General features: G+C 44.2%; 2 protein-coding genes across 2 annotated transcripts; one reads left to right on the plus strand and one right to left on the minus strand.

Moving 5' to 3' along the window:
- Positions 1-1,071: 1,071 nt before the first annotated feature.
- LOC118317364 (transketolase) lies at positions 1,072-15,227 on the plus strand. Its single transcript, XM_035645995.2, has 14 exons — positions 1,072-1,377; positions 3,275-3,392; positions 3,986-4,099; positions 5,004-5,101; positions 7,660-7,851; positions 8,391-8,509; positions 9,537-9,733; positions 9,907-10,071; positions 10,973-11,129; positions 11,880-12,010; positions 12,103-12,186; positions 12,321-12,414; positions 12,537-12,659; positions 14,395-15,227. The coding sequence occupies exons 1-14, from the start codon at positions 1,271-1,273 to the stop codon at positions 14,580-14,582; spliced, it is 1,887 nt and encodes a 628-aa protein (XP_035501888.1). The 5' UTR covers positions 1,072-1,270; the 3' UTR covers positions 14,583-15,227.
- A 7,747-nt stretch (positions 15,228-22,974) lies between these two features.
- Positions 22,975-26,643, minus strand: nsun5 (NOP2/Sun RNA methyltransferase 5). The gene is made up of 4 exons (XM_035645858.1): positions 25,478-26,643; positions 24,406-24,613; positions 23,718-23,882; positions 22,975-23,442 (listed from the first exon to the last, which is right to left on the minus strand). The coding sequence occupies exons 1-4, from the start codon at positions 26,400-26,402 to the stop codon at positions 23,082-23,084; spliced, it is 1,659 nt and encodes a 552-aa protein (XP_035501751.1). The 5' UTR covers positions 26,403-26,643; the 3' UTR covers positions 22,975-23,081.
- Positions 26,644-26,905: the final 262 nt, after the last annotated feature.

A 26,905-nucleotide genomic window follows, 5' to 3' on the forward strand; every position in this document is an offset into this window, starting at 1 on the left:
AGTCTGCTAATAAGTTTTTTTTAATCCCAGAAAGCAAAAATAATCTTCTACATGGAAAATGAAAAAATGATCTGCCACTGGCAGTCGCTCATTACTGAATGAAATATAAGTGCCTGTTGCAGGTGGTGCAGGTTTGTGCTGCAGCTAATTGGGTCACGCTCAAGAGGGAAATGTCATTAAGGTAAGATTACTGTCATTTGTGATCCTTCCCTTTGCATGTCACCCTTCCTTCCTCTTCATATCCTGTCGCTTCTCATGACACAACTCTATACACTCCACTGTGGCACGACATACATTTCTATTCTTTGCCCTATATTCACATTCACACCAGAATAGATGAGCATTAGTGAGACTGTCCTGGAAAAGTTCACCAAACATCCTTGAATCCACTAAATATCTATCATGTGTCACATACTTTCTTTCTTAAGTTTGGTCATAGTCATTATTGGAGGTTGGTGGACATAAGCCTTTAACACGCTGCGTTTATATTTGAAGATATGTGCTGATATCCAGTTTTTTTATATTACAGAATTAATAATTTTCATTAAAAAACTGTTTTTCTTAATTGAAGTTCTTTATATTTGAATTATTGTGTTTTAATTTATTGGTACTCAATTCAATTTATGGTGAAACTGTAAAAATATCAAGGCTCAATTACATTTCTTTGTCACAAGGGTTTGATAAAGACATAATAGGAATCATTGCCAGGTGCTATATTTAATACATAGTAGGATCTACCTTCTTTGTGATACTAGAGCAGATATGGACAGTTGACAGTTTTACATCCATACAACACTAGGGTGCAACTACAAGAAAAGTCCATTAGTGTGTGTAGAGTGAAAACATCTGAGTCTCTCTCTCTCTCATACTACGTGTGTGTGTGTGTGTGTGTGTGTGTGTGTGTGTGTCTTAAATTTCCTCAGAATATGTCATCAGATACAGTTTGGAGCTGACTGTGTGTGAGCGCGCATTTGCGCGTGTGGCCTTGGCCTCTGCCCAAAGCCCTGCTCCTATTGGCTGTGCTCCTGCGTGACAGTTTGGACTAACCGTGGGCCCATCTGAGCCCTAGATTAGCCATATTCACGGGCTTTACTGGCGAACACGCCCCTTCCCCCTGCATCTCTCAGGTTCAACGGCACTGCCTCTTTTTAACCCCTGCCGTCGTCCGCCGCGCACTCATCGCCTTTATTCTCGACTTTAACTCTTTACTCCATTTAACCAGCTTGTGTGTGTGTGCGTGTGCGTGCTGTTCTTTGGGTTCATCGGCCAGATGGAGGACTACCATAAACCAGATCAGCAGACTGTGCAGGCGCTCCGGAACATCGCCACCCGGCTCCGGATCAACTCCATCAAGGCGACAACTGCAGCGGGCAGCGGGTAAGAGGGGGAATACAGAGAAGTTATAGGAGGTTTAGAGTTGTAGGGCAAATATAACTGGTCAGTGTCCTGGGTCACTTAGTGTACGTTTCCTGTGCACAATGGAAAAAAATTGTAGAGGACAAATGCGCAATGAGAGAAAATAAAGATGCCACGATGGACTTGCTGTCCGCAGCATACATCAGCGCGCAAGAGGGCCAGTTATATAAAGGTGCAGATGCGATTATTTATTTGCAGCAGAGTATCAAAATCTTTGCGTCGTATAATGTACCTAAACTTCCAATTTTTAAAAAATATTTTTGCAGTGCGTAAAATCTGTGCCAGCTTTGTGCGCATTGTGCGCAACTTGGGCACTGTTGCAGAAATGAGAGTTGTGCGGCGTAAAGGGTCTAGCGTTCATTTACTTGTCATTTTGTACTTCGGTTAAGTTTCACGGAGGAATGGAATGGAATGGAATGGAATGCGTCCAATGAACAGACGTGTTCGCACAGCCGCCCCTCCAGGTGCCAGATCATTTGCCCAAATCTGTGGGTCCGGCCGTGAACTGCTGCAGGTGCAACCTGCGCACCGCTCTCTCTCTCTCTCTCTCTCTCTCTCTCTCTCTCCCTCTCTCTCTCTCTCTCTCAGCCCCGTGCGTGCTCTGTGATGGGTTACGTAAGGGAGGAGGAGCACAGACCGGGTCGGTGCATGATGCCGTGCGTGCAGCCGGTGGTGCGGCTCGTGCGGCGGCGTGTTGTGCGGAGGCAGCGGGATGGAACCGCGGGGTCGCACGAACGCGCCTGCGTGCGCCGGTGCAGCTTGTCGACGCACCAGATTCAGGCAGCCTGAATTGAATAGGTAGAATATCTCCGGGTTGAATTAAAAATAAAATAAAAACGCGAATCGACAAACGCACTGTTACGTTTTTTTGTTTTTTTTGTTTATTTAAAGGAAAATAAAAGAGTTTAAAAGGGAAATAAATGATATAGAAACAATGAGACTGGACGTTCTGTGTACCCCTGTCATCATTTGAAATTGACTATCCAACTTTCTAAATGCTTTGTTTTGTCAATGTTGTTAGTTATTAATCACTGAGATCTATATGTAGGCCACTATTCATTCATTTGAGATGTGCTCGTAGTGAATGGCTGTATGCATGTGTAGACATTAACCCAGAGCACATGAGCTCCTCCTCTGTGTCTGTTTTTACACAATCGAATGTACTGTACTGTAAATCATGCTCCTCAAAAAATTGACATTTACTCGATCCGTTTCATAAAAAAAAACCAACCTGTTCTTAAGATGACTTACTTTCTCCTAACTGGGCACCAATTCATTCTCATCTGTGTTTATTTTATTTTTTTGATTAATTCAATTGTTTTTATCACAGTCAGTTTTCATGTTTCAGCATAATCATCCATAAATCAGCCCTTTCATAGGGGAGCATCGATCCCACATGAGATCACCATTAGTCATAATCTTCCACTGTTTGTTGTTTTACTTTAGCTCACCCTCCATCATTTTCTATTCCAGGACAGTAGAGGGGGAAACAAGGCCCTCAGTGAGGTACTAGTGGCATGTGGTTTGAAAATAAAGTGAAGTATAACATGCAAGAATTAAAAAACTCATCAAATCCGTTTTTTGTGTGAAGTTGTCATGACTTACCAGTTTGGGATCCCTCACTGATTAGTGGATTTGCACTTAGGTGTGCATGTGTGTGGGAGAGGGGAAAAGACAACTCAAACTCTCTGACTAAAGTTGTTCTGGCATGAATCAACTCACTAGATCAAAGTTGAGAGTTAAATTTCAATTCTGATATATTTGCCACTGTGGGGCCGCTTCCTATCCGTGTGTGGTTTGCTCATAAAAACGCTTTTAGTGTTTACCTAATCCCTCTGTCGCCTCCCTTGTGTTGCAGTCATCCCACATCATGTTGCAGTGTGGCAGAGATCATGTCTGTGCTCTTCTTTCATACCATGAAGTACCGACCGGAAGACCCCCGTAACCCCAACAACGACCGCTTCATCCTCTCCAAGGTAACACACACACACCCACACACACACACACACACACACTCTCTCTCTCTCTCTCTCTCTCTCTCTCTCTCTCTCTCTCTCTCTCTCTCTCTCTCTCTCTCACACACACACCCCCATATGGGTGGTGTCTGCTCAAAGGCACCACACAAGGAACATTTTAAATAACTGATTTATTAACTACAACAAATCAATGTGCACATACATATTTTTGAACGTGTGTCACCAATGCTCAATTAATTTAAATCAAGTTGTTTCACTTTTCGCAATTCCGATTTCCGTAAAAAAAAATCTGGATATCATCACAGGACCCATCTGTGTTTATCTGTGATACTATAAATCATTTTATTTTGCCTGAAGCTCACATAGTTCAGAATACATTTTTATTGTTGTTCATGAAAGTGGCGTCAGAGGAGGGAAAACTATAAATGAGAGATTCAAAAAACAGTATTCTATTGCCCCCCCAAAATTGATTGAGCATGACATGAACAATAATATCAGTTTTAGCGTCAGCACCAGCAGCTGTAGGTGACACATAATGTGATCTGTACAGCGAGACACTTCTGACCGTTGATCTTCTACCTCCGCCTCCTCAGGGTCATGCGGCTCCCGTGTTGTACGCCGTGTGGGCGGAGACTGGCTACCTGAAGGAGAATGAGCTCTTCAACCTCCGCAAGGTCGACTCCATCCTGGAGGGACACCCTGTGCCGGTGAGGAGACATTCACATCTGCAGGAACTTCTGGATCTGAAAGTTTAAATTGTAAAAAAGTAGCTTAGATGCAAATAGATTAGCAGGTGCAAATCAACAATAAAGCAATGATCATCATCCTGCTGTATTCTCTAACACTTGGGTTCATGAAGTTGGAACTTTTCTATCCCTCTAATATACTGTTGGTTCAAAACACCCCGCTAAACTCTTTGACCATATATTTTACTAAATCATAAGGTAGAGTTGGAATCTTTAAATAGCAATGTGATATGACCAAGAAAACCTACAGTAGGCGTTTCTGAACATTTACAGTTCAGTATTGTCTCCTTTTAGAGACAGTTTGAATGTTTCACACACACATTGCACCATAAACACAGCGGCAATGAGCTTTTGAACTGTTCCCAATGTGGGGACTGAGATCATCCAAGAGGTTGTTCCAACATAAATATTACTGTGATTGACAGTATAGTGAGTGCAACACATTGTCTGAGGGTGTACAGTTTGTGCTTTTCCCCTCTAAAATACTTGATAGTTTTCCTCTTCAGGCCAAAAAACAATGAGTGTGTTCATGTCTGTCGTGCATGAGCAGCGACATGTGACAAAGAAGTTCTTGTCTGACAGAGATGATCCGTCCTTGGTTCCTTTCTCCTCTGCTGCAGACATTAGTGACAGACACTGTCTGCACATGAGCCCAGATACTGAATCATCACTAGACACCGACTGAAGCTACCTTCCCGATTGTTTTTTTTCTTGCTCTTGAAAAAAATAAAAAGCACTCCATCCGCTGTATTTCAAATGATCTGTATTTACAAACGTAAGCTCTCCTACATTATGTAGAATAAGATGCATGCGTGTGTGTGTGTGTGTGTGCGTGTGTGTGTGTGTGCGTGCGATGTGTTAACAGAAGCAGCAGTTTGTGGACGTGGCCACTGGATCTCTGGGCCAGGGGCTGGGAGCTGCCTGTGGAATGGCCTACACCGGAAAGTACTTTGACAAGGCCAGGTAACTTACACACACTTGTATAAATACGCAAACCAATTGTTCTTGAACCTCACGCAGAGACGGAGCAGTGCAGCCCAGCTTGCATCTGCACACATTAAGGTAGAAAATATGATATCGTGCATGACATAATGTACACTGCGGCCGACCGTCCTGACATTTGACATTTCACCCCGGAGCTGTGGTAAAACCGTAACCGACAGGCCCGCTCTGGGATGACATTTAGGCGTCCGCTCAGAAGAGCTGACCTCCGATCAGTTTTACCTACAGATCGGTGTGAACAAGGGTATCTGCTCTGTAATCAGTAATAAACACAACTCCAGGAAGAGATCAAGAACACCGATGGGGTTCATTTCTGTCTTCAGAATTCAGATTCAGAGATTATTGGATTATTGAAATTTTATTTAAATTAAAAGCGTCTGTTCATTCTGCAGCCGTTTAGCGTTCGACTGTCTTCAAACATAGTTAGATCACAATACATTAACAGGGCTGTTATAGGCACTGAACTGCTGTTCAGTTGAATTCCTCCAACAGATCTGTCCACATGTGTCTCCTTTGTCCTAGAGTGGTCTAGAAAGAGCCATGTGGGGTTTTAGTCCAACAATAGACAGATGGAGCCGTGTGGCCTGTCGTAGGACACAACACATTCCACTCACTTTGTCATAGAGGGCAGATATGATACATAAGCTCCTGAGCTTAACGTTCGACTCTCGGCAGCAGAGTTTTAGTCCATTTCGTTGTGGACAGAACCGAAGGAGACGTTTTTTTAGCACTCAACAGACGCAGTGACACAGGGATTCGGGGAACGGAGGACTGGCTGTCTGTGATGGCTGCCCGTGATTTCGCTCTCTCTCTACAGCTCGCTCTCTCTGCATTCTGTGTGCACTCGATTGTTTCTGCTCTAATAATTCCACATGCAAGAGCACAGTTCCTCCCTCATCTCTCTGCCTCGCCCTTTCACCTTCCCCCCACCTCCCCCAAAAAAAGGTTTATGCATACGCAAGCGGATTTTGACTGAATACACCATGCATGCGATTGCGTACATTGTGTGTGCATGTGCAGCAGTTCATTGTGCATTTCCCCCCGCGATGCTCGGAGCAGCTTGTCGAGCTAATTCGCTGTAGCATAACGACTCAGGACCCACTCACTTAGAGGTTTGGGAAAGTAATCTGAGGAAAAAATAAACTGCTGAATGGCGACTGTATCAACGCCTCCTGGACAGACATATAGAAAAGACCTCACAATAATACATAAATAAAATTCTCTTTTGTCACATTTCATGATCTTTCTGGCCAAACTGTAACAGGAAATCTTACAAATAGCCAAGCGGACCTCTTGAGGTTGTCTGAGTGTGAGGTTTATTAAAAATACGATAGATGAATGAACCCGTCAAATGCACTTACCGTCGGTGCGGAGATGAGACTGAATAATTGATACTATTCATCGTGTCATGCTTGTGTGACTGGTTCAATACTCTGCAGTTGTAAATATGAGATCATTGGATTAAACACGGGCAGAGTTTCTCCTCGTGCGCCTTCACACTTTGCTCTGAAAGCAGGGGATAAATACAACTTGACACAGGGTGTGTTGAGTGGAAGAGGTTTGGTTCTGTGTTGACAGAGTGTAATGGTGTGGGTGATACAATGAAGTGTGCGTGCGTGCGTGCGTGCGTGTTAGCTGGACAGATTTGGACTGTTCAAGAAGAGATATCATCTTCTGCTAATCTGTTGTTCTGAGAGACAAAGACAGGATGAAGGAAAGAGGAATACACACACACACACACACACACACACACACACACACTCACACTCACACTACTAGTCGGTGGTTTACAATCACAGATCTGGACTCTTATTTACCAATAAAAACAATCCAAAGTTGAAAGATGATTATTGGCACTAGGAACAGAGGAGCGTTATTGTCCTGACCCTGTTGGATGGATTTTAACTCAATTCTTCTCAGTGAAAGATTTTAAACTTTTTCTATAAAGATCCACAAAATCCGGTTTGAAAAATATAAAGCCCGATCAGATTAACTGGTTGGACCGTCTTTTGGGGATTGCCTCGTCTTCCCTCTGCATCTACTCTTAACCTCTCTTCTGTCCCTCTCTCCGTCTCTGTTGAAATTCTTCTCTTTCTTCCCCCTCTTCCTCTCCTTTCTGTCGTTGCCGTGTGTCTTTTCTTTGCTCTCGGGGTTGGAATGCGTGGTGTAATGCGACGTGTCTCGACCTATCCTCCAGCTTTAATGAGAATGTGTCTATTTGACTGGAAAGCTGTCAGAAGTCATTATGCCATGGGAGCATGGAGCGAGGATGATCTGGGCATGGCAGGGGGGTCAAGGGTGTGTCTGTGTGTGTGTGTGTGTGTGTGTGTGTGTGTGTGTGTGTGTGAGGCGTGTGTGTGTGTGTGTGTGTGTGTTTGCTGGTTTAGGTGCAAGGGTCGGCTGTCACATCGACCCCTATAGCAGGAATATGAGAAAATGTGTAAAGAAGGGAAATGGAGGTGATACCTCTGATGACTCCTTCCCTCTATATGTTCGTCTCTTCCCGATCATGTGTGCAGCTACCGGGTGTTCTGCATGCTGGGCGATGGAGAGCTGTCCGAGGGCTCGGTGTGGGAGGCCATGGCTTTCGCCTCCTACTACCAGCTAGACAACCTGGTAGCCATCTTGGACATCAACCGCCTGGGTCAGAGCGACCCAACTCCGCTGCAGCACCACGTGGAGAAGTACCAGCGACGCTGCGAGGCCTTCGGGTGAGCAAAGGGGGGGGAGGGAGTCAGAGGGCGAGGGTGTGCACAGGACGGTTGTGTTGCTGCTGTTTAGTACTGAAATTATTCAGATTTCTTGTGTGGGACAAATGATCAACACCATTTAAAAAAAATAATAATTGAATCATTTGTTATTCATGAAACAAAATGCCCAAATTGGTTGGATTAATTGGTTTTCTCTGATTTATGTCAGACAAAAACCATCACTTGAATCAAGGATGAAAATAACCATTATTTCCAGTTGTCCGGTGTCCTTTTACATTTATATATTTTGTGTTTTGTCAGCATGGAACTTTGTGATTCACGGTTAAAACCTTTCTATCTCTCAGGACCCAGAGTGTGTTTGAAACCATCGCTCGTTTGAGCTGGTGTCAAATCAGGCTTGCATCGTGCCTGCAACTCTTGAATAAAACCTGCACGAATGGCTCAGATACCCAAACTTATATTTATTCACGAAGCCCAAGATTCATTGCAACTATGTCTGTAGGACTGCATTTGAAGTGTGATCTCCTGTGTTGTCCCAGCTGGCAAGCGGTCATTGTGGACGGCCACAGTGTGGAGGAGCTGTGTAAGGTGCTGAGTCAGCCCCGCCACCAGCCACTGGCCATCATCGCCAAGACCATCAAGGGCAAGGGCATGCCAGGTACAACAATAATATCAGTATTTAACATGCTGTGTGTCCATTTTCAGTGTAAAGACGGTTGTAAAAAAATTATTCCTTAAAGCATGATGTGCAAAATGTTTTAAAACACTATTTCAAATTTGGATATCAATCTCTCATTGACATATAACATATGTCAAGGGGAGCCATTCAAAGTAGACAGTAGTACACCAGGTTCCATAATGTGACACCTGGTGTGTGTGTTTCTTACATTCTTAGTGATCTCTTATTGTCGGCTGCAAAAAAAAATCCTGTTTCTAAATGATGACTGCGTAAAATTGTGACAAACGACTGGGAATAATAGTCCGGTCAGAAGTTTTCTCAGCCGCCCCGGGGACGCGTCCTCGGTGCCGAGAGGCGATAACTCGCTGTAATCCCGGCAGCGCTTTAGAGATTCAGCTGCCGCAGCTCGGTAATCCCACAGAATGTGTAGGACACACTCAAAGCTACGGTCCATTGTGCTGGAGTTGTGATAAGAGCGAGGGGGAGTGTGCGTGACCACATGGTGGCAAGGTGTATGTTTAAGAGAGGGGTTCGTCTTTATCCTCACAAGATTGTGTCAGGAACGAGGAGGGCTGTTGTAACCCTGTCGTCTCGTGATTATAACCTTTGACTTTTGAAGTGGCCTGTCGTGACCCGACGAAGTGGAAGATTGTTATGAGTGTGACAGTTGGCCGTGGTTTATGTGGAAGGGATTCATACGCTAAGATAACAGGGATTTGGTTTATAGAGTATACATGCTTTTTATTCTTCATGTTGATCAAAGATTTCAACTAACTGTTGTTAAAATCATACGTGTGGACAGGTTGCCTAGCAACGTTTAATTCTGAAGGATGATATTTCATCAATTTAGCTTCACAGTATTTGCTTACATACTCTTCACCCTGTAACAGTCTTTTGAAAATCTACAAAATTAACGGAATGATTAAAAAGAAAGAAAAAGAGGTGTTTAAAATTTGCAGTAGAAATCAGGTAGATGTGTGTGTGTGTGTGTGTGTGTCCGTCTCAGTGGCTGAGGATAAGATGGGCTGGCACGGCAAACCCCTGCCCAAAGACATGGCCGAGGGCGTGATCAAGGAGCTGCAGGGCCGCATCATCAGCTGCAACAAGCGCCTCTATCCTGCCCCGCCGAACGAGGACGCGTCACCCGTCAGCCTCCGCAACATCCGCATGCCAAGCGCACCCACCTACAAATCTGGAGACAAGGTATGATCAGTGGTGGAGGACAACCTCGACAAACGGCCCACATTTTGTCTGATAGAATACAATAAGGCTGCAGCCAAGTTGGGCCACGTTGAATATAATAAATCAGCAAATAATCTCTGGGATTAACAGCAGTCGTTAATCGTTGTGCTGTCTGTTTGTCCCTGTGCGATCAGATTGCCACCAGGAAGGCGTACGGCGTGGCCCTGGCCAAGCTGGGGCGTTACAACGATCATGTGGTGGCTCTGGACGCAGACACCAAGAACTCCACCTTCGCCGAGCTCTTTAAGAACGAACACCCCAACCGCTACGTGGAGTGTTACATCGCGGAGCAGAACATGGTGAGAAAAGGACGTTGGCACTTTGATTAGGAGGCAGTTTGGACGAAGGCCCGATCCGAGAAAAAGTACATGAGGTATAAGTGTCAGTAAAACAGCCAATATTATAAAAACAATACATTCAAAATCCGGACAGTGAGGTGGTAACATCTGTTCAGCAGTGGACTTTTCTGAAAAAGAAAAGGATTCAAAAGTCGATATTTTCATTTCATGTACAAATCTTTTTTTTTTTTTTTTTTAAATCTTCTTGGCAGTGGTGTTTAATCTACATAGAACTGGTTTACGCTGAATGTTCAAAGTGCAGCGGCATTGTGAAAATATAAAATACTGCTTGTTTTGATGGCTCATTTAAACTGGAATAACTGGTTACAGCCACACCAGCGACTCTGTGCGACTGTACTTTGAGCTAAACATCAGCATGCTGACACAATGCTAAAAGGGTTGATAGAGGCAAAGCAGGTTTGATGTTTACCATGTTCACCATCTTAGTTTGCCCTGTTAACAACTGCTAATTTCCACTAAACACAAAGTACAGATGAGGCTGGGGGGAACGTGGTGAGTTTTTTTAAACTCCCACCGCACTTGTAGTCTAAAGATCAACTGGCCACAAGCTGAAACACACTGGTCTCACAATGAAGTTGTCTTTTATATAACGGCGTCCGACTAGCCACTGTCTTGGTAGAGAGTCTGAACTGATTTCTGCTTAGGATACTTATAGAGTTGATTATTTCTGACACGTGTCCATAGTTCATGCTTTCTCCCATCCTACCATACCTGCTTTGCCTGCCTCCACCAACAATAAAACGCCTTATTTCTTCCTTTTTATGTTAAATGCAGTGTTTCTATGCCACCATGTTCTCTCTCTTCACTGCCCCCTCCTTCTTCCCTCTTTTCTCTCCTGCAGGTGAGCGTGGCGATAGGTTGTGCCGTGCGCGACCGCAACGTGGTGTTTGCCAGCACCTTCGCCACGTTCTTCACTCGAGCCTTCGATCAACTCCGCATGGCCGCCATCTCCGAGAGCAACATCAACCTCTGCGGCTCCCACTGCGGGGTCTCTATCGGTCAGTGCCCTCCTCCGTTTCCACCAGTCTTGGCCCGATTGAAAAGACAGAGTAGGATGTTGTCTTGGAATACATAGGAGAAAGGGAAGATAGACTTGACATTAGTGATTTCAAATTAGGGAAAGGAACATTTTGTTAGTGACTGTAAACACTGTTATGTCTTATTATCATTTCCCACACCACTTTCAATATTCAAAAGATCACGATGACTTCCCTGTTCCTCTCACTACACCGTTTCCTTAAATTCACTTTGGTGTGTTTCTGCTTTTGGACTAATTCAGCCCACTGAAGGATATTTTATTAAACTGATCAAACTTTCCAGATATTTCTGTCTTTGTTTCCTCACGTTTAAGCGTCTTTAATTTCACCTCTGAGGGGTTAAATTTCCGTATGTCTTGGTCTCAATTTCCCTGAATCCTAAACTTCGTGTCCCCATCTCCTCACCTACTGTGACTTTTTTGTCCACTCCCTCCTCTCAGCACTCCTCCCCTCCTCCCGCCGTCCCTCTCTCTATCTCTGTGTGTCATGAAGGTGACGACAGAGCGGCCCTGATTATCTTTCACTTCCTTCTCCTCCTCCTCCCCTTTCTCCTTCTCCTCCACCTCCTCAGGTATATTGCATGCCCACCTTTGCCGATTGAATGCATGCCAGTCTACTTGAATTTATTGTCCAGCCTTTAGTAAACACGTGAGTCTTGCTGCACCTGACTTTTCCTCTGTTCGTTGCTGTGTTGCTTGCGTGTGTATTCAGGTGAAGACGGGCCATCTCAGATGGGCCTGGAGGATCTGGCCATGTTCAGAGCCATTCCCACCGCAACCGTCTTCTACCCAAGTGACGGAGTCTCCACTGAGAAGGCTGTGGAGCTTGCTGCCAACACAAAGGTACTCCTGGCCAACTATAACAGAGCAAAAGCAAAATATCAAATCCACTGTTTCTGTTAGACCCATGTTGATTTGATTCCGAATTGTTCTAGGGTTTGTGTTTCATCCGAACAAGTCGCCCAGAGAACAACATCGTCTACAACTGCAATGAAGACTTCCATGTTGGACAGGCTAAGGTTCGTCAGCTGTTGCCTACCTACTCTCTAAACGGTTTAGTTTTTCTTCATGATCGTTACCAGAATCTGACAAGACCATGTGCATGTTTCCCTTTTGTCCACACACACAAATACACCCTCTTTGTCCCTCTCAGGTTGTGTATAAAACCAATGATGATCATGTGACTGTGGTGGGAGCAGGCGTGACCCTTCACGAGGCTCTGGCTGCCGCCGAGCTGCTGAAGAAAGGTACAGAGATACTTCAAAAATAAAACCAAAACATGACGGCACACGAACACTGTAAAATCCGGTATATTGTGCGTTATGGCCTCCTCCCGACTCTCTCTCTCTCTCTCTCTCTCCTTCCTCAGAGAGAATCAACATCCGTGTGATCGACCCTTTCACCATCAAACCCCTGGACTCCAAGACCATCATTGACAACGCCAGGGCGACCAGAGGACGCATCATCACAGTGGAGGACCACTACTATGAAGGTGAGGAGTGTGACCACACTGCAAAAATAGCAAAATATCTTTCAAACGTAACGGTTTTGGGGGGAAGGATTCACTAATGTCATAAAATGGCATGAATGGCAAATTGTTGCAGCATGATACCAATTCTATATCACATACATGAAACTTCTGAAATGAACTAAACACTTGTTTTTATCAGATCCTCATAATATGAAGCAGTTATCATTCTACTGGATTTCACGATCATATGTAATTAACCTCAGGACGATAAAATCTGTGGGGGTTGACGACATTATGCATCCGTGTGTATCTTCTCGTGAATTAAAATGCCGCGAGCAACAAAGGACAAGGTTCTGTCTGCAGACGGCCTGAGTGATCTAGGAGAGAGAGGCGAGGAACAAGAGGATGGGAAAGAGAAGACTAAAGTATAGAGATGCTGTAGATGGACAGGAATTGTGTAGAATGTTGTGGGGGGTGAAAGAAGGATGGGAGATGCAGAAAGGTAATAATATAGATAAAGCGAAAGCAGTATAGGGAGGGGGAAGCAGGGAGGGAGGGAGGCAGAGGAGGAGCTGTCAGGGTTTCTTAATTTCAGCGCCGGCCTTTGGGCTCTCGCTGACCTACATACAGCACCAGCCTCACAAAAGCAAGTGACCAACATTCACCGTGTCCCTCTCTCTCTTCCTCTCTCCTACTTGGGATTGTGCGCTTTTCTGTTGTTGTGCTTATTTCCCCCATCTTTTTACCTGTTGTCTGTTTAATAATAATAGAGCCAAACAAAAAATGAAAAAGATGAAAACCATACACACACATCACTGCTGTACTAATATTCACCGTGCAGTGTTCTGCCTGTACAAACCAAACCCTCTAAACATCTTGTTTTGGTCGCCCTCTGTGGTCAAACGTCTCGCCTTAGTGGACTGACGTAGAACTGTGCTCCGGGGCGTGTCAGCGCTCTGGGACATCACTGTTCGCTGTGGTCCGAGGTGCAGCAGGTTTGAAACGTTCCAGCACAGAGGGCAGGGAAACCCTCGACTTTTAAACACACGAGGACAATTATGAACAACGAGAAGTGACCTGTTTGCAGCTTTTAAACTTGGCTGCCATTTTTCTAATTTTTTAACTCTTCACAGGTAGTTTTTTTTCTTCCTAAGGAATTCTTCTTCACACTAACAGCTACAGGCTATTTCAGTTGTGTGTTGGATTTTGCAACAATAGTTTCAATCAACATCAATCAAAAACTGAGAGATTGTTGTTAATGGCATATTTTTTACACATCTAAAAGGATGCTTTTAATATTCAATAGTAATAAAGTGCATGTCTCTTGGTTTGTCTCGCTCATGTGCAACGGCAGTTGCCAGCTGGCAGATGAACTAAGGAAGGATAAAGAACAAAATAATTACTTTGCCTTCTCTGTCATTTCCTTATTCGTGTTCACTCAGTCAGAAATGTTTGAGTGACAGTTTGGAGTGAGAAGTGAAGAAGAAAAATGTGTGAGAGAGAAGAGAAGGGAAATGAGTCTTATGGGAGAGGAGAAGGTGAGACAGAGGAGCGAGGGAGTCAAGAGAGGGCGGCGGCCGCGGTCCTGTCAGTCCTCATCACGTCGCTGCGGAGCGCAGTCGTCCGCGGACGTGCGAGGAATCTCATTTGACAGAGGGGTGGAGGAAAGGAGAAGAACAAATCAAAGACTTGAATGTGAACGTTAGGAGAAATTCTATGAGATGAAGATCTGACGTTTGACGTTCCGATTCCCCAGGTGGTCTCGGTGAGGCGGTGTGCTCGGCTGTGGTGAACGAAACCGGCTTCACCGTCCAGCGCCTGGCAGTGTCCCAGGTGCCGCGCAGCGGCAAGCCCAGCGAGCTGCTCCGCATCTTCGGCATTGACCGGGACGCCATCGCTCAGGCGGTCCGCAAGGTGCTCAGCAGCTCCGCCAACGCCAAGTAAGAACACTGCAGCAGGGGCAGCAGCGGGAAAAACGCGGTCGAGGACTCCTTGGTGGACAAGCGGTGTGCAACCATGGAGGCGACAATCGAACCAACAAATAACACCAGCACCGGAGGGGAAGCACTCGTGGCCCACTCACGCTGTCCTCCCCTAAAAACAATCTGAAGTATTGGTTTGAAAAATAAAAAATAAAATGTTTTTCCTCTTTAACTGTCATCGATGTGATCTGACAACCCCACCCTAGATTTTTGCCCCATCAGTTTGTGAGTTCAGTAAACACACCTCCGCCCCATCACACACACACAAACACACACACATCCACACCTCCACCCTCTAACCCTTCCTACCTCCCAGAGAACGACCTGGTGCTGCTGTAGTGTTTCAGTAAAAGCAGTGAACATGGTTTGGAGTAAAAGTGAAGTCTTTTTTTTATGAATCATTTCTGTGGAACCCCTGTCACTTCTGTCGCGCGGCGTTTCGAACGTCTGTGCCCTGTACGACTTTGTAAACCCCACCCCCACTAGAGCCAGCAGGCGGTGGAGAAACTCTGGTTTGGTCTGTTTGAGCACTGACTGTTTTGAACCCTTTTGACCCCGACTTGGATGGGACTGCTTCACGCCAATAAAGGGACGGTTTTATTCACAATTCCTGTGTCTGGCGTCTTTCTTTTGGATTGTGCTGCTATGAAACAAGGATCAAATGTCACACCGAAACACTGAAAGAACAGTTTTCATCCTTTTTACATCAAATTCCAATTTGCTCACATCCGCGACAGTGATGTCTCTTTAAAGGTTGCGTGATGAGTATAAGTCGGCAGAGGGAAAAAATAATCTTCTGCCTCTGACACATCAGTTATCCTCCTGGAGAACATAAAGACATCTAATCATATAGCAAAGCGCCAGTGATGCCAGACAGTTTAGTTGAGCGGTCCACCAAATATATTCTCTAAGTTTTCCTCTAGCGTCACCTACAGGTCAAATGTTTCACTTGTTCAAAACACATGACAAGATGCATGAAAATGAAAAATAAAAGACCTCTTCCCAGTCGTCATGCTAACACACTCAGGTCAATCGCAGGATCTTATGCTAACCCTAATCCCAATCCATAATAACATGCAGGCAAACATATTTACATGCTTCACGTTGACACATGTTCGCATGCTAATATGAGACTGCAGGGCTGATGAGGCTACATGTCAGAACTAATGAAGCGCAAGTCTTGTCTTTCAACTCCTACTGATGGTCCATTGTGTTTTTATTGTTTTATTAAATACATTTTTCATTCGTAAAAGCAATTATGTGGTTTTCTTTTCAAAATTTTTAGCGTTGATTTACACCATCCATCACGTCCTGCCTAAACATCCAGCTTCAACTAGAGGAGTTCAAATCACAACATCATCCCAGATTTTTAATGCAAAATTAAATCTCATTGTATTAAAATACCTGCTAAAATGAAGATGTGTGCTTGATTATGTAAATTAAGCAACTGACCAATGCAACGATAACATAATAAGTCATATATAACACCTGATTACTCTAGATTCTCCACAAACCCCACAAAACAATAATGTAATAGTTCATATCATTATGACTAAACTGTATATCTATATACTGACTCCTGTCATTTTCCTTCCAAGAGGGAGATCAGGGGAATGTAAATTGTAATGCAGCTTTTCTATGGTTAGAGCAGTCTACTGCATCAGCAGGGAAGAGCTGATTCAGTTGGTCTTTACATCCTCTTATATAAGCATGTGCAGTTTGTACCATGAAGTTCAGGTCTAAGTGCCCCAGTGAGGAGGTTGGATGTCTGGAGGTTCCTAGGAGCCTGCATCTGCCATGTGGTGTGGGTGTGCATATTCAATGCGTGTCAATAATTGAAAAGCCCATGGAAAGATTCACACAGACTGCAGCATGTTTGCGTGTGCATGCGCACATGAGATGCCTATGAGTATGTGTGTGTGGTATCGACTGCTGCGTGACGTTTTAACTGTTCACATCTTTCAACTGTCCTTTAATTCAGATTTACCACCAACATTAATGATACTAAAAACATCTAAACTCTTAGTTAGGAAACAATGGTATACACATCTTGGAAATGACTTTACTTTATGAACTGTACTTCCTATGCAGGAGCTGTTGCAGGGTTACACCACTAACATTTTTTAAAAAAAACAACAAGCTCAACATCATCTTAAACCATGTGATGAGATATTCTGATGATATTTGCCATGTCTTTATTGGTCTGATAAATCCGGGTTTAGATTCAGAGAGAAAACTCCTACAATTTACGAATTGTAGAAGAGTATTAAAATGATTTGTGAAAAGAAAAGCTACTTTGCGAAAATCTTTCTTAAACGCAGACGGCATCTGCACTGGCACTGAACAAAGGCTTCAGTCAAAGGCATAAGATGTGTGTAGATTAAAAGGCAGAACCACCACATGCAGGACGATACTAAGTTCCTCTTTGTCTTTTTACCTGGCGACGTTGTCGTCTTTTCTTCACAGCTCCTTGTAAACGACACTGACTGATCTGCAGCTGGTGAGAGCGACCACAGAAGATTGGATGTGATATCTGGGACGACCTCTGACCCTGCTCCTATAGCGCAGCGGGAGTCTGTCTGGTCTTTGAGGCGGACGGTGTGTGTCAGCTGTGCGTGTGTGAGAGAGGGGGGGCGGGGGAAAGTAAAACGGAGTGACAGATTGTGTGCGTGACTGTGTGTGTGTGTACAGTATGTGTGTGTTCATGCTGTTCGCACACTGTACTCTAGCTGCTGAGAGCGTAGCCAGACCTCGATTTTCTGAACGCCGTCTAAGCATCTGTCTGCGTATCTGTCAATCTGTCGAATGGATTCTTCACCACTAATGAACACACACATACTGTACATACTGTATGAGCACATGTGGAGCAGCTCACACACCCACTGTCAAATGAAACCCCTGCTGCTTTAGCACGTACTGTACATATCACGCATTAAACCATCTTCATTAAAACAAGCCCCGAACTCACACAAATGAATGAATTCACACACACACACACACACACACACACACACACACACACACACACACACACACACACACACACACACACACACACACACACACACACACACACACACACACACACACACACACACACACACACACACAAAACAGTAACTTTGCACTCACCAATTAAAACTACAAAAACACAACCCAGACTGTCACCTTCACTCACGGCTGTACGTTTGTATCAAAGAGGAGAAATGATACGATGATTGGAGCTTCTCTGTATCGTCTTTGTGTTTGTACTGTAGGATCAGCTGTAAGGCCAGACAGTGCTACAGGGTTCCCCACTCCCTTCCACTTCACTGAGCCCCTACCCCCCGCACACACACACACACACACGCATTAACAGTTTACCTCATGGCCAGAGTTTCAGACACAAAGGAATATCAATATACAGTATGGTACACTGTCACTTAACATCATTTTAAAGGGTCAGTGCATGTAAATTACAAATAAATGTATATAAAATGAATCCAACACGCAACATAATCCACAGTCCTCAGACTGCATGTCCCCATACCCTTTAATTATTATAATTTAGATGTGTGAGATGACTCTTTGTTGTGATTTGAATGAAATGTTCCTTTTTTGTTCAGGTTCTTTGTAAGACAAACAAAACTTCCACTTAAATATCAAAATCCAGTCATCTGACATTCTGCCATAATCCAGAAACTGTATCTGATGTTGTTTTTTTTTTATAAAATATACATTTATACAACAGCACCTGAGAAACAGATCTTCTCTGACTTCAAGACATTTTAATATAAACTGATAACTGTGTCTGTGCATCTCAGTGACACTGTATTCAATCCTGGGAAGTTTCTCTCCCTCCAAAAGCACTAAAGTATTGGAAAAGTGAGCTGTAGGAGAGAAATGTTCAAAGGGAAGTAATTTTCTTACTTTTATGAAAGTAAAAGGAGTAGATACATTAAATCTTTTCAAATGATCCTCATATATCATTATAATCAGTGACCAGCTACACGCTTTGTGTGAAAAGACTCATTCAGATCAGAACATTTTAAAAGAGAATGATCTTTGTCAGTAGGTGTATTTTATTATTTTCCACTATGTGACTCTTATTTGTTCCTCCTCCTCCTCCTCCTCACGCCGTCTGTCACATCCACTCATTCTCCCCCCACGCCTCCCCCTTTAGCTCCTCGACGAGCGCCATGGGGTCCCTGCAGCGCCGTGTCACTGCATCAATGGCGGCGGGATCTTCCTCCTTCAGCTTCAGGTCAGGGCTGCAAACTACGCAGACTGTTACTGATGTGCTGCCCCGCCCCCTGCGACGCCTAACCGACAGCCCACAACGACCCGCCCACCGCAAGGCAGTCCAGCATGTTACGTGTTGGCCACTGAACAGTCATGTCTCTCTGCAACGGTAACCAAGGTGACAAAGATGTCCTGGAAAAGGGTCCAACCGCCCCCAAGTGCGGAATTTAACTTAGAGTGAGAAGCCATGTAGTGCTCCGCCCTGGAGTACGGCTCTGCCTTCCCCAGATAACGCCCCGGGAGCAGACAGCCGGCTCAGAGAGGACAGTGATGGAGGAGAAAGGATGGAAAGAAAAATGGAGGAGAGAGGGCGGGCCAAAGAGTCGAGAGGAGTCAGGGAGGATGGAAAGACCACAGGATGGAGGGAAAAGAAGTGGGAGAAAGAGGAGGCAGAAATAAATTGAACGGAGGAAGAGGGCGAGTGAAGCAGGATAAGGTAGAGAGAAGAAACAAGAAAGGAAAGGAGGGAAGAAACGATGGAAAGGTCGGCAGAGGCGGGGCGGAGGAGAGAGAATGTGTCGTCATATCGTCTGACTCCATCTTAGAAACCCACCATTTTACATCTTTTTGTTTTGCCACAAGGGTTAATGTGTCGCCTACATCACTAAACACGCCCCCCTCTTTGTAACTGCTCCGATGGAGCGATATTCATGTATTCTGTCATATAAGTTAAGAAAATTATAAAGCTATAATATAATATATCTAGTTGTATCCAGACTGTCCTGCATTCAGGTCCTATAGCGCTGCAGCGTCCTCTCCACCACCTGCGCACGCAAGCAAGCACGCACGCACACACACATTGATACTTTAATATTAAAACTAACTGTGACATGGTTTCAGAAAGCTCTCATCAACACAAACATGAAGCCGGAACCATATTCATGCATTTGTTTGTGTTTGTAAATCTAAACTTAATGTTAATCATTTAACATTAAAGAAAAATCTTTGTTTACTCATGATTTGCCAACATACTGATACAAGTGCATCCTGTAAATTACATGCACTTGCAACATTGTTATTTAGATGTTTATACAACAGTCATATCCTAGTGCACATGAAACCAAACATAAAATTGCTTGGGATGTGAAATTGAAGTATGCAAACCGTTTTTCACAGTAAAGATCTGAATCATTGGGGCAGACTCAAAATTAACAAAGAGATGATCTCTTCTCTTTTGTTTGGTAGATCAGTGATGCGATGCCCTGGTTCCTTATAAAGACACACACTGCTCTCTGGTGGATGAAAACTATCCCCGCTGTTAAAAACATGGTGGACTGAGTCAGAATGTCACGGTTGTCAGACGTTCACCCCTGTGTTCCTTGTCCTGGCACACATGTGGTCAGACGGCAGAACTGGGACGGCAGCTCCAAAGGATTTGGACTTCATCCATAGATCAGACACAGTAACAGAAATTACAATTACAAACATTTGAATTGTGCTTTGTCTTATTTATGTAGCTTGCCCGTAACCTGATCTAGACTAGACTACTACAACCGTCACCAATATCTGGCAAATGATCAAATATTGCACAAAAAGCTTTTGCAGGGCAAATGGAAATATTGCGATGTTAATTATCAAGATAAATGCAGGGGTTAAGAAGTACGTGTATATGTACATACATATGTTTATTGTTGCAATGACATTCAACCTTGACATCATGTGTAATAACATAAATGTGAGACGGGGAAAGAAGAGATGAGACAAGAGCTCTCCGTCTCTCTGTACGTAATTCCAGGTGAACGAGTGAGACCGTGGTCGATACATTAGACCCAAGTCAATTCATAAAAAACTAAACATAAGGTCCGCGCAACAGCATCATTATTTCCCCTACATAATTCATAATCATTCAACTTAGTTTCTCTCCATATTTTCCCTGGTCATCCACAGACACGCCCCCCGGTTTGATGGCTCGATGGCCCCAGAGGGGGGCCCACCCTCCAGTGTGAGCACCACTGCATTAGTCTGTCACAACAAATCAGCCATAAAAACTCAGATCTGAGCCGCACGGGGACCTGTGTGTGTGTGTGTGTGCGTGCGTGCGTGCGTGCGTGCGTGCCAGAGCGAAAAGCTGAGGAAGCACACACAAGTCAAAGCTTGTGTGTGAGTCGAGTGTGAGAGCCAATTCTTAATCTGTGTGTGCCGAGTATCTGCAGCTCTGTGGCAAACAGCTGGAGGGAAAATCAATAATTGGACAGGGCTGAGCAGGAATATACAGCATATATACAGTATTACACCTGTTTTACCTAATAAACAAAAGAGCATCTTTCTAATATATTCTGCTCACTTTACCATAGTTGAGATATTTATAAGAACATTTTGAAAAATGACAGTTTCTGTTCTGTTTTTTCTTGCCCCTTTTATTTAAGATTAATGGATCCTGTCACTCCTGTCAAAGGTATTTTAAAATTAAATACATTTTTAGAATATACTAACAATATGCAGCTGAATTTTCTTGTATGTACATCATGTAATATGAACAGGCAATTTGCTTGTTTCTTGTTTGTCACCTCTGTTTCTTTCTCGCCTAAATGTCACACGCACAAACATGGAGCACTAACTTCAGTCAACTCCAGTGCATCAGCTCCCTCTTGTGTTTCTAGTCCGGAACAGAAACTCGGCGAGAGGCAGCATCACCACGTTTTCATTGTATATGACTGATGTCTCTGCAGACAGCAGACCAGCTGCACTTCAATAGGCCACTGTACACTTGAGGAACTTAGGAAATGTGTTTATTAAGTTGAGTAAAGCCTAATACATCCCAATTGTGTATGGCAGCTGTTCATTTTCTAATTTACCAATCTAAATGCTTCATAAAGATTCTTAAACTGGCATTAATAAAGAGTTTTGTCCCATCCCACACTGATATCTTGATGTCGATATAATGAAGCGACAAGATGGAAAGTGACCAAACAGCTGATTGAACTGTGCGCATGTGAGCCAAGTTGAATACTTATTTAATCACATTTATTCCTAAATGTTTCGATCTTCAGATGTGTGTGCGTGTTTAGGTACCTGACTGTTGAACTGTTCAGATATTTCCTGGTCAGGCCCATGAGTGTCTGCGATGTAAAATGTGGACAGAGCAGCATCTACGTAGGCCTGAAGAGACTAGAGAGAAAACATGTTGCTTCAGTATTTTTACAGTCACAAAAGTTGAAATGTTAAGAATAAACAAAATCTGTTTTTGAAATTTTATTTTAAATATCGAGAACAAAGTTGGTCTGTCAAGAATAAACTTGAAATTTCAAGATTAATTCCCAAGAATTATATCAACCTACGAATATTATTGCACATGAGGGCCTCTACAAAATGCCTTGTGTAGATAAATTGGTGAAATTGTTCTCCAGAATCAGTTTTTGTGACAAGGAAACTCTCTTTAGCTAATAAAAACATAAACCGCGTGGTAATCAGAATTAGGTCATTGAAGGGATTGTGCCGAAAATTGCGTCTGTTAAGGAGAAACCACACTAACTTCTCTGATTTAGTTTGACTTAAGTTTCTCCTGCCTGGCCCCAATTCTCTAGCATACACCACTTACATGTAAAGCCCTGGTAATTGTGTGTTCTGATCTTTGTGTAAAAAAACTTCCCTGGGATTGTTTAGTCCTTCTCAGTCTTTCTTGTTGTGTGAACCACAGATTTACTGCACAATCCTTTTGACATTAGTAACTGAGGGTTAAGAGCAATTGTAGCTTGTCCCGTTTCACTACACAGAAACTGACCGGGTCTAGAAACTGGCTTTTCACTGGTTCATGACTTTATGTGCATCCATAGCGTAAATATGTTGTGTGGTCATTTCTAAACACTCAGCACTCAGATTTGACCTGGATATAAAATGTCATCTAGCAAAGAAAGTGAAAAGTATTTCTGAAAAAATGTACATGATATATTTTCTTTCACAAAATGCACTCAATCCATGGTATCAACAGAATTCCCTAAACACCCATGTCTTAAATTTGTCCATAATATTTCCATGAGATCGAGGCTGATTTTACCTGTTCTGACTTTGTAAAAAATATACGGAAACAAAGAGCTTTGCAGAGAATCAAACAATAATGAGGCACAAAGACGTGATACAGTAAAAATATTCTTTACTTTTCAGTTAGATTACACACAAATTAAGAGACCTTTGCAAACAATCCCTCCAGGCAAAATAAATTCCTATTTTAAGTTTCTTATCATCACTCCACTGTTGTGGCCGCCTTCTTCTTCTTCTTCTTATTCCTCTTCCTCCTCTTCTTCATACCTGGTGTACTGTCCGACCCCTGCAGCTGTGGAGCAGGGGTCGGGTTGTCCTCCGTCTCTGAAGCGTCAGGCATCTCTGAAGCGTCAGGCGTCTCTGAAGCTTCAGGCGTCACTGAAGCTTCAGGCGTCACTGAAGCTTCAGGCGTCACTGAAGCTTCAGGCGTCACTGAAGCTTCAGGCGTCACTGAAGGTGTAGGCATCTTTGAAGGTTCAGGCGTCACTGAAGGTTTAGGCGTCTTTGAAGCTTCAGGCGTCTCTGAAGCAGGTGGACCGTGTGCCGCCGTCGCCTCAGGGACACTGTGACAGAGCCGACGGCGAAAGACAAACTTATTAACTGATTGTACTGCATCTGGTGACTGAGGCACAAGTAGAATTCATTGAACTAAAATAAAAACCCAAGTTGCAAAATAATAGTTAAATGTAAATGAACTCAACAAATATGAAGTTTAGATCATTTCTGCTGGATGTCCCTTAGAAATACAAATCCTGAGCAAACAGGACTATTAAATGCAGCAGTTATATAATTATTTCACTATATAGCAATGATTTTTATACAATACCCCAGCATTTACCTCATCTCAACATCCCGGTCCTGTTTCATATTCTCAGCCTCAATGTGTTTCTCCAGCAGAGCCACGAAAAACCCGTGTGTGCGGGTCGTGGTGGTGCCGGCACGAAGACACTGAGTGAGCGGCTCCAGGCCTCGTTCAGGCCACTGAGCCAAAAGAGGCACCAACCTGGAGGAAAAAAAACACAGAAGCATTCAAGTAACAGAAATATTCCACAATCAAAAAGAACATACCACTCTTCAGTGAAACATTGAAGTGAATAAACTAAATGTGCAACAAACCAACTACGTTGAATGAAGTTGCTCTGTAATCTTAACAGAGGAAATCATCACACCGGCTGGCAAGTCTATATTAATAAAAGGTGAACAACCGGCTAACATTCACTATCCCTTGACTGACAAACATTACTGTCGTCGTCGTCTTCTTCTTGTTCAACAAAAATAAGACTGTGTCTGTAAAACTTTTACATCAAACTAGCAATAAGTGAAACCCTGACTCAAACGGAAGTTGAGAAAACCTGCCTCTGGCAGGTGGAGAGGTCACTGAAACTTCCTGTAATGCTGAAATACTCTCTGGAAAACAGACTAAATTCAGATTGAAGGCCGGACGACAAGTCACGTGACCAAGAAAGCCAATATATAATATAAACCCATGTTTTTATTTTTGATTAAGTGAACGTGGACCGTTTTACCTGAAGCCGGGGTTCTGCTGCAGACAGGCTGTTATGACGTCCTCGTTCTCCTGCCTGTGGATGGAGCAGGTGGAGTAAACCAGGCGTTTCAAGCGCGGGAACCTGAGGCCGTGGTTCAGGCACCGCAGCTGGAAGGAGGCCAAGGAGGCCAGACGAGCCTGATCCTTCTCCTGGTCCGCAGAGGTGTTGTCCCGGAGGCACACCATACCTGGACCCAATGCAGATCTTGGAAATTATTTTTCTATGCTTGTTTTTTTGTCAAAGGCAAAATAGCATTTTGGCGTCTGGTTATGATGTGGAATCTTGAAGATTCCTGGTAAAACATATCTTGGTTCTGAAATATGAGGAATGAGGAGATAGACGTACAAGGTTGGGCTACTCTGAACGGTCATATGATTTATCTGAGGGGTCATAAAATGATTATTGGAAGAGCAGAAAAACAATGTCCTGCTACACAAATCTTTGATCATATTTCTGATTTTTTTTTCTAATCTTAGCTTTTTTTTGTAAAATTTGGGCTGATTTAACATGTCTGGGTCTTAAAAGTTACTTAGATGACCATTTGGGATGTTTAGAGGAAATGTAGGTTTGGCTCCCTGTGAAATGTGGTGGAGCACAAGTAGAAAGTAAAATAAAATGTACTACTAGCAAAGTTCAATTACCTCAAAATGTTTCCTGAGTGCAGTTCTAGAGTAAATCTACTTTCCACCACTGGCCAGAACATGTGATAATGTTTGGTGGTGTTGCTCTGCTCCTGTGATGCTCCAGAATAAATCCATGCAAACTAGACAGAGACCTGACCCCAACCCACTGACCCCTGGCTGGGAAGGTTACGGTAACGAATGGTGTAACCAGAGGGATGAAGTGTTGAGCAGTGATTGGTGCAAAAAGAGAATGACGTGGACAGTTTTAAATTGCTTTCATAAATGATGATATATATGTTCGGAAGAGGTATGAATCATCAACAGTTTCCATAGATTCAGTGTGATGTCAAAGGTAAACCTGTAAAGACAAGCGGGCAGGTGATCAGAAACCTGGATCGTGTACGCTCAGAGATATCTGGTTACTGTACCTGATCCACTGCAGGAGGGATCCAGCAGGACGTACTCCACGTCTTTATACTGCGCGCTGTCAGGGTCCACCTTCAGGAAGTCCTGGTTGGCCAGCTGCTGACAGGTGACACCGGCTCGGAGCAGGAGAGTGGACATGGTGGCCAGACGCTTGGCATCCAAGTCGAAGGCAAACAGCTTGCCCTTGTTCTTCATGATGGCTGCCAGGTGGCTTGTCTTGTTGCCGGGGGCGGCGCAGGCATCGATGATATGCCTGCCGGGTGGTGGATTGAGGAGGTACGCGGGGAGGCAGCTGGCTTTGTCCTGCAGAATGATGTGACCAGCCTTGTACAGGAAGTGGTCATGGAAGTCAGTTTTAGGGGAGAAGACCAGCACCTCAGGCAGGTGCTGGTCCCTCGCGAACTCGGCCTCCTTCAGGGTAAAGTCGTCCAGCCTGGCGGCCTGACCCTGGTAGGAGAGGCCGTCCCTCTTGAAGTAGTCCACCACATCCTCCACGGTGGTCTTCAGGGTGTTCACGCGCACGTACCTGGGCAGGCGGTCCCCGGCGGCCCGCTGGACGTTGGCCGGGAGCAGGTCTTCGTTCCTGCTGACGTTCTGCTTTATCTTCATGCGGGCCAGCGCCGCCTGCAGCCTGGAGCGGTGCTTCATCATCATGACCTTCCAGGCGCCGCCGCACTTCAGCCCCTGGCCCATCAGCAGGTCGTACACCAGCACCTTGGCCAGGTGCGGCCTCAGCCGGGTCTGCTTGAGCAGCTTGGTGGAGTCGATGAGCTGCTGCAGGATGGAGGAGAACTTCTGGGCCTCACAGACCAGAGCGAACAGCTGTTTGATGTTCTCGAACCTGCTGTCGTAGACCAGCGTTTTCAGAGCGCCCTGCTTCCTCTCGGCTTTCTCCAGGATGTCCGCGGCTTTCACGTACAGAGCCATGACGGAGGCGAACCTGCAGCTAGCTAGGAAACCAGAGGAGCTCGTTAGTTAGCGCTGTTTTACTTGTGACAAGTCGCCTGACTCATTTCACTCGTCCTCTTTTGTCACTTCGGCTCTGGACGGGGAGCAGACGGCAGGTTTACTTTCTTCTTTCGGTATGTTTATTTTTAATAAACGCAGCTTCGTAGTTGGTCTCCTACCACGCACATGTCGGCGGTAGGACCGTCGCAGACGTACACAGTGGCGCATTGTATTTGACGTAGGAGATCCGCCCAGCCAATCACTGATGACTACTGAATGACGACAACAATTCATCCCAGATCTGTATAAAAAACAGAAACACTTTTTTTTGTTTACATTTCAACGATATCACAGTAACATTATCTGAACAATTACTGACACGTGCATTTAAACATGTCTATTATGTTCCTTTCATTTCGTTCATTTAATCCATTTTATCTAGTTGTATAATAGGTTATGTATGTATATACAGATTGTCTTTT

This window comes from Scophthalmus maximus, chromosome 3 (assembly GCF_022379125.1).
Source record: "Scophthalmus maximus strain ysfricsl-2021 chromosome 3, ASM2237912v1, whole genome shotgun sequence".
In the NCBI taxonomy this organism is placed as follows: domain Eukaryota; kingdom Metazoa; phylum Chordata; class Actinopteri; order Pleuronectiformes; family Scophthalmidae; genus Scophthalmus; species Scophthalmus maximus.

What these genes read in the sequence shown, in the direction of transcription:
- LOC118317364 (XM_035645995.2), top strand. Translation starts at nt 1,271, where the DNA reads ATGGAGGACTACCATAAACCAGATCAGCAGACTGTGCAGGCGCTCCGG. An exon ending in CGACGCTGCGAGGCCTTCGG is followed by an intron (nt 7,852 to 8,390) that starts GTGAGCAAAGGG and finishes GTGTTGTCCCAG; the next exon opens with CTGGCAAGCGGTCATTGTGG. An exon ending in AGCTTGCTGCCAACACAAAG is followed by an intron (nt 12,011 to 12,102) that starts GTACTCCTGGCC and finishes GAATTGTTCTAG; the next exon opens with GGTTTGTGTTTCATCCGAAC.
- nsun5 (XM_035645858.1), bottom strand. Translation starts at nt 26,402, where the DNA reads ATGGCTCTGTACGTGAAAGCCGCGGACATCCTGGAGAAAGCCGAGAGG. An exon ending in TCCCTCCTGCAGTGGATCAG is followed by an intron (nt 24,614 to 25,477) that starts GTACAGTAACCA and finishes CATTGGGTCCAG; the next exon opens with GTATGGTGTGCCTCCGGGAC. An exon ending in GACCGGGATGTTGAGATGAG is followed by an intron (nt 23,443 to 23,717) that starts GTAAATGCTGGG and finishes GCTCTGTCACAG; the next exon opens with TGTCCCTGAGGCGACGGCGG.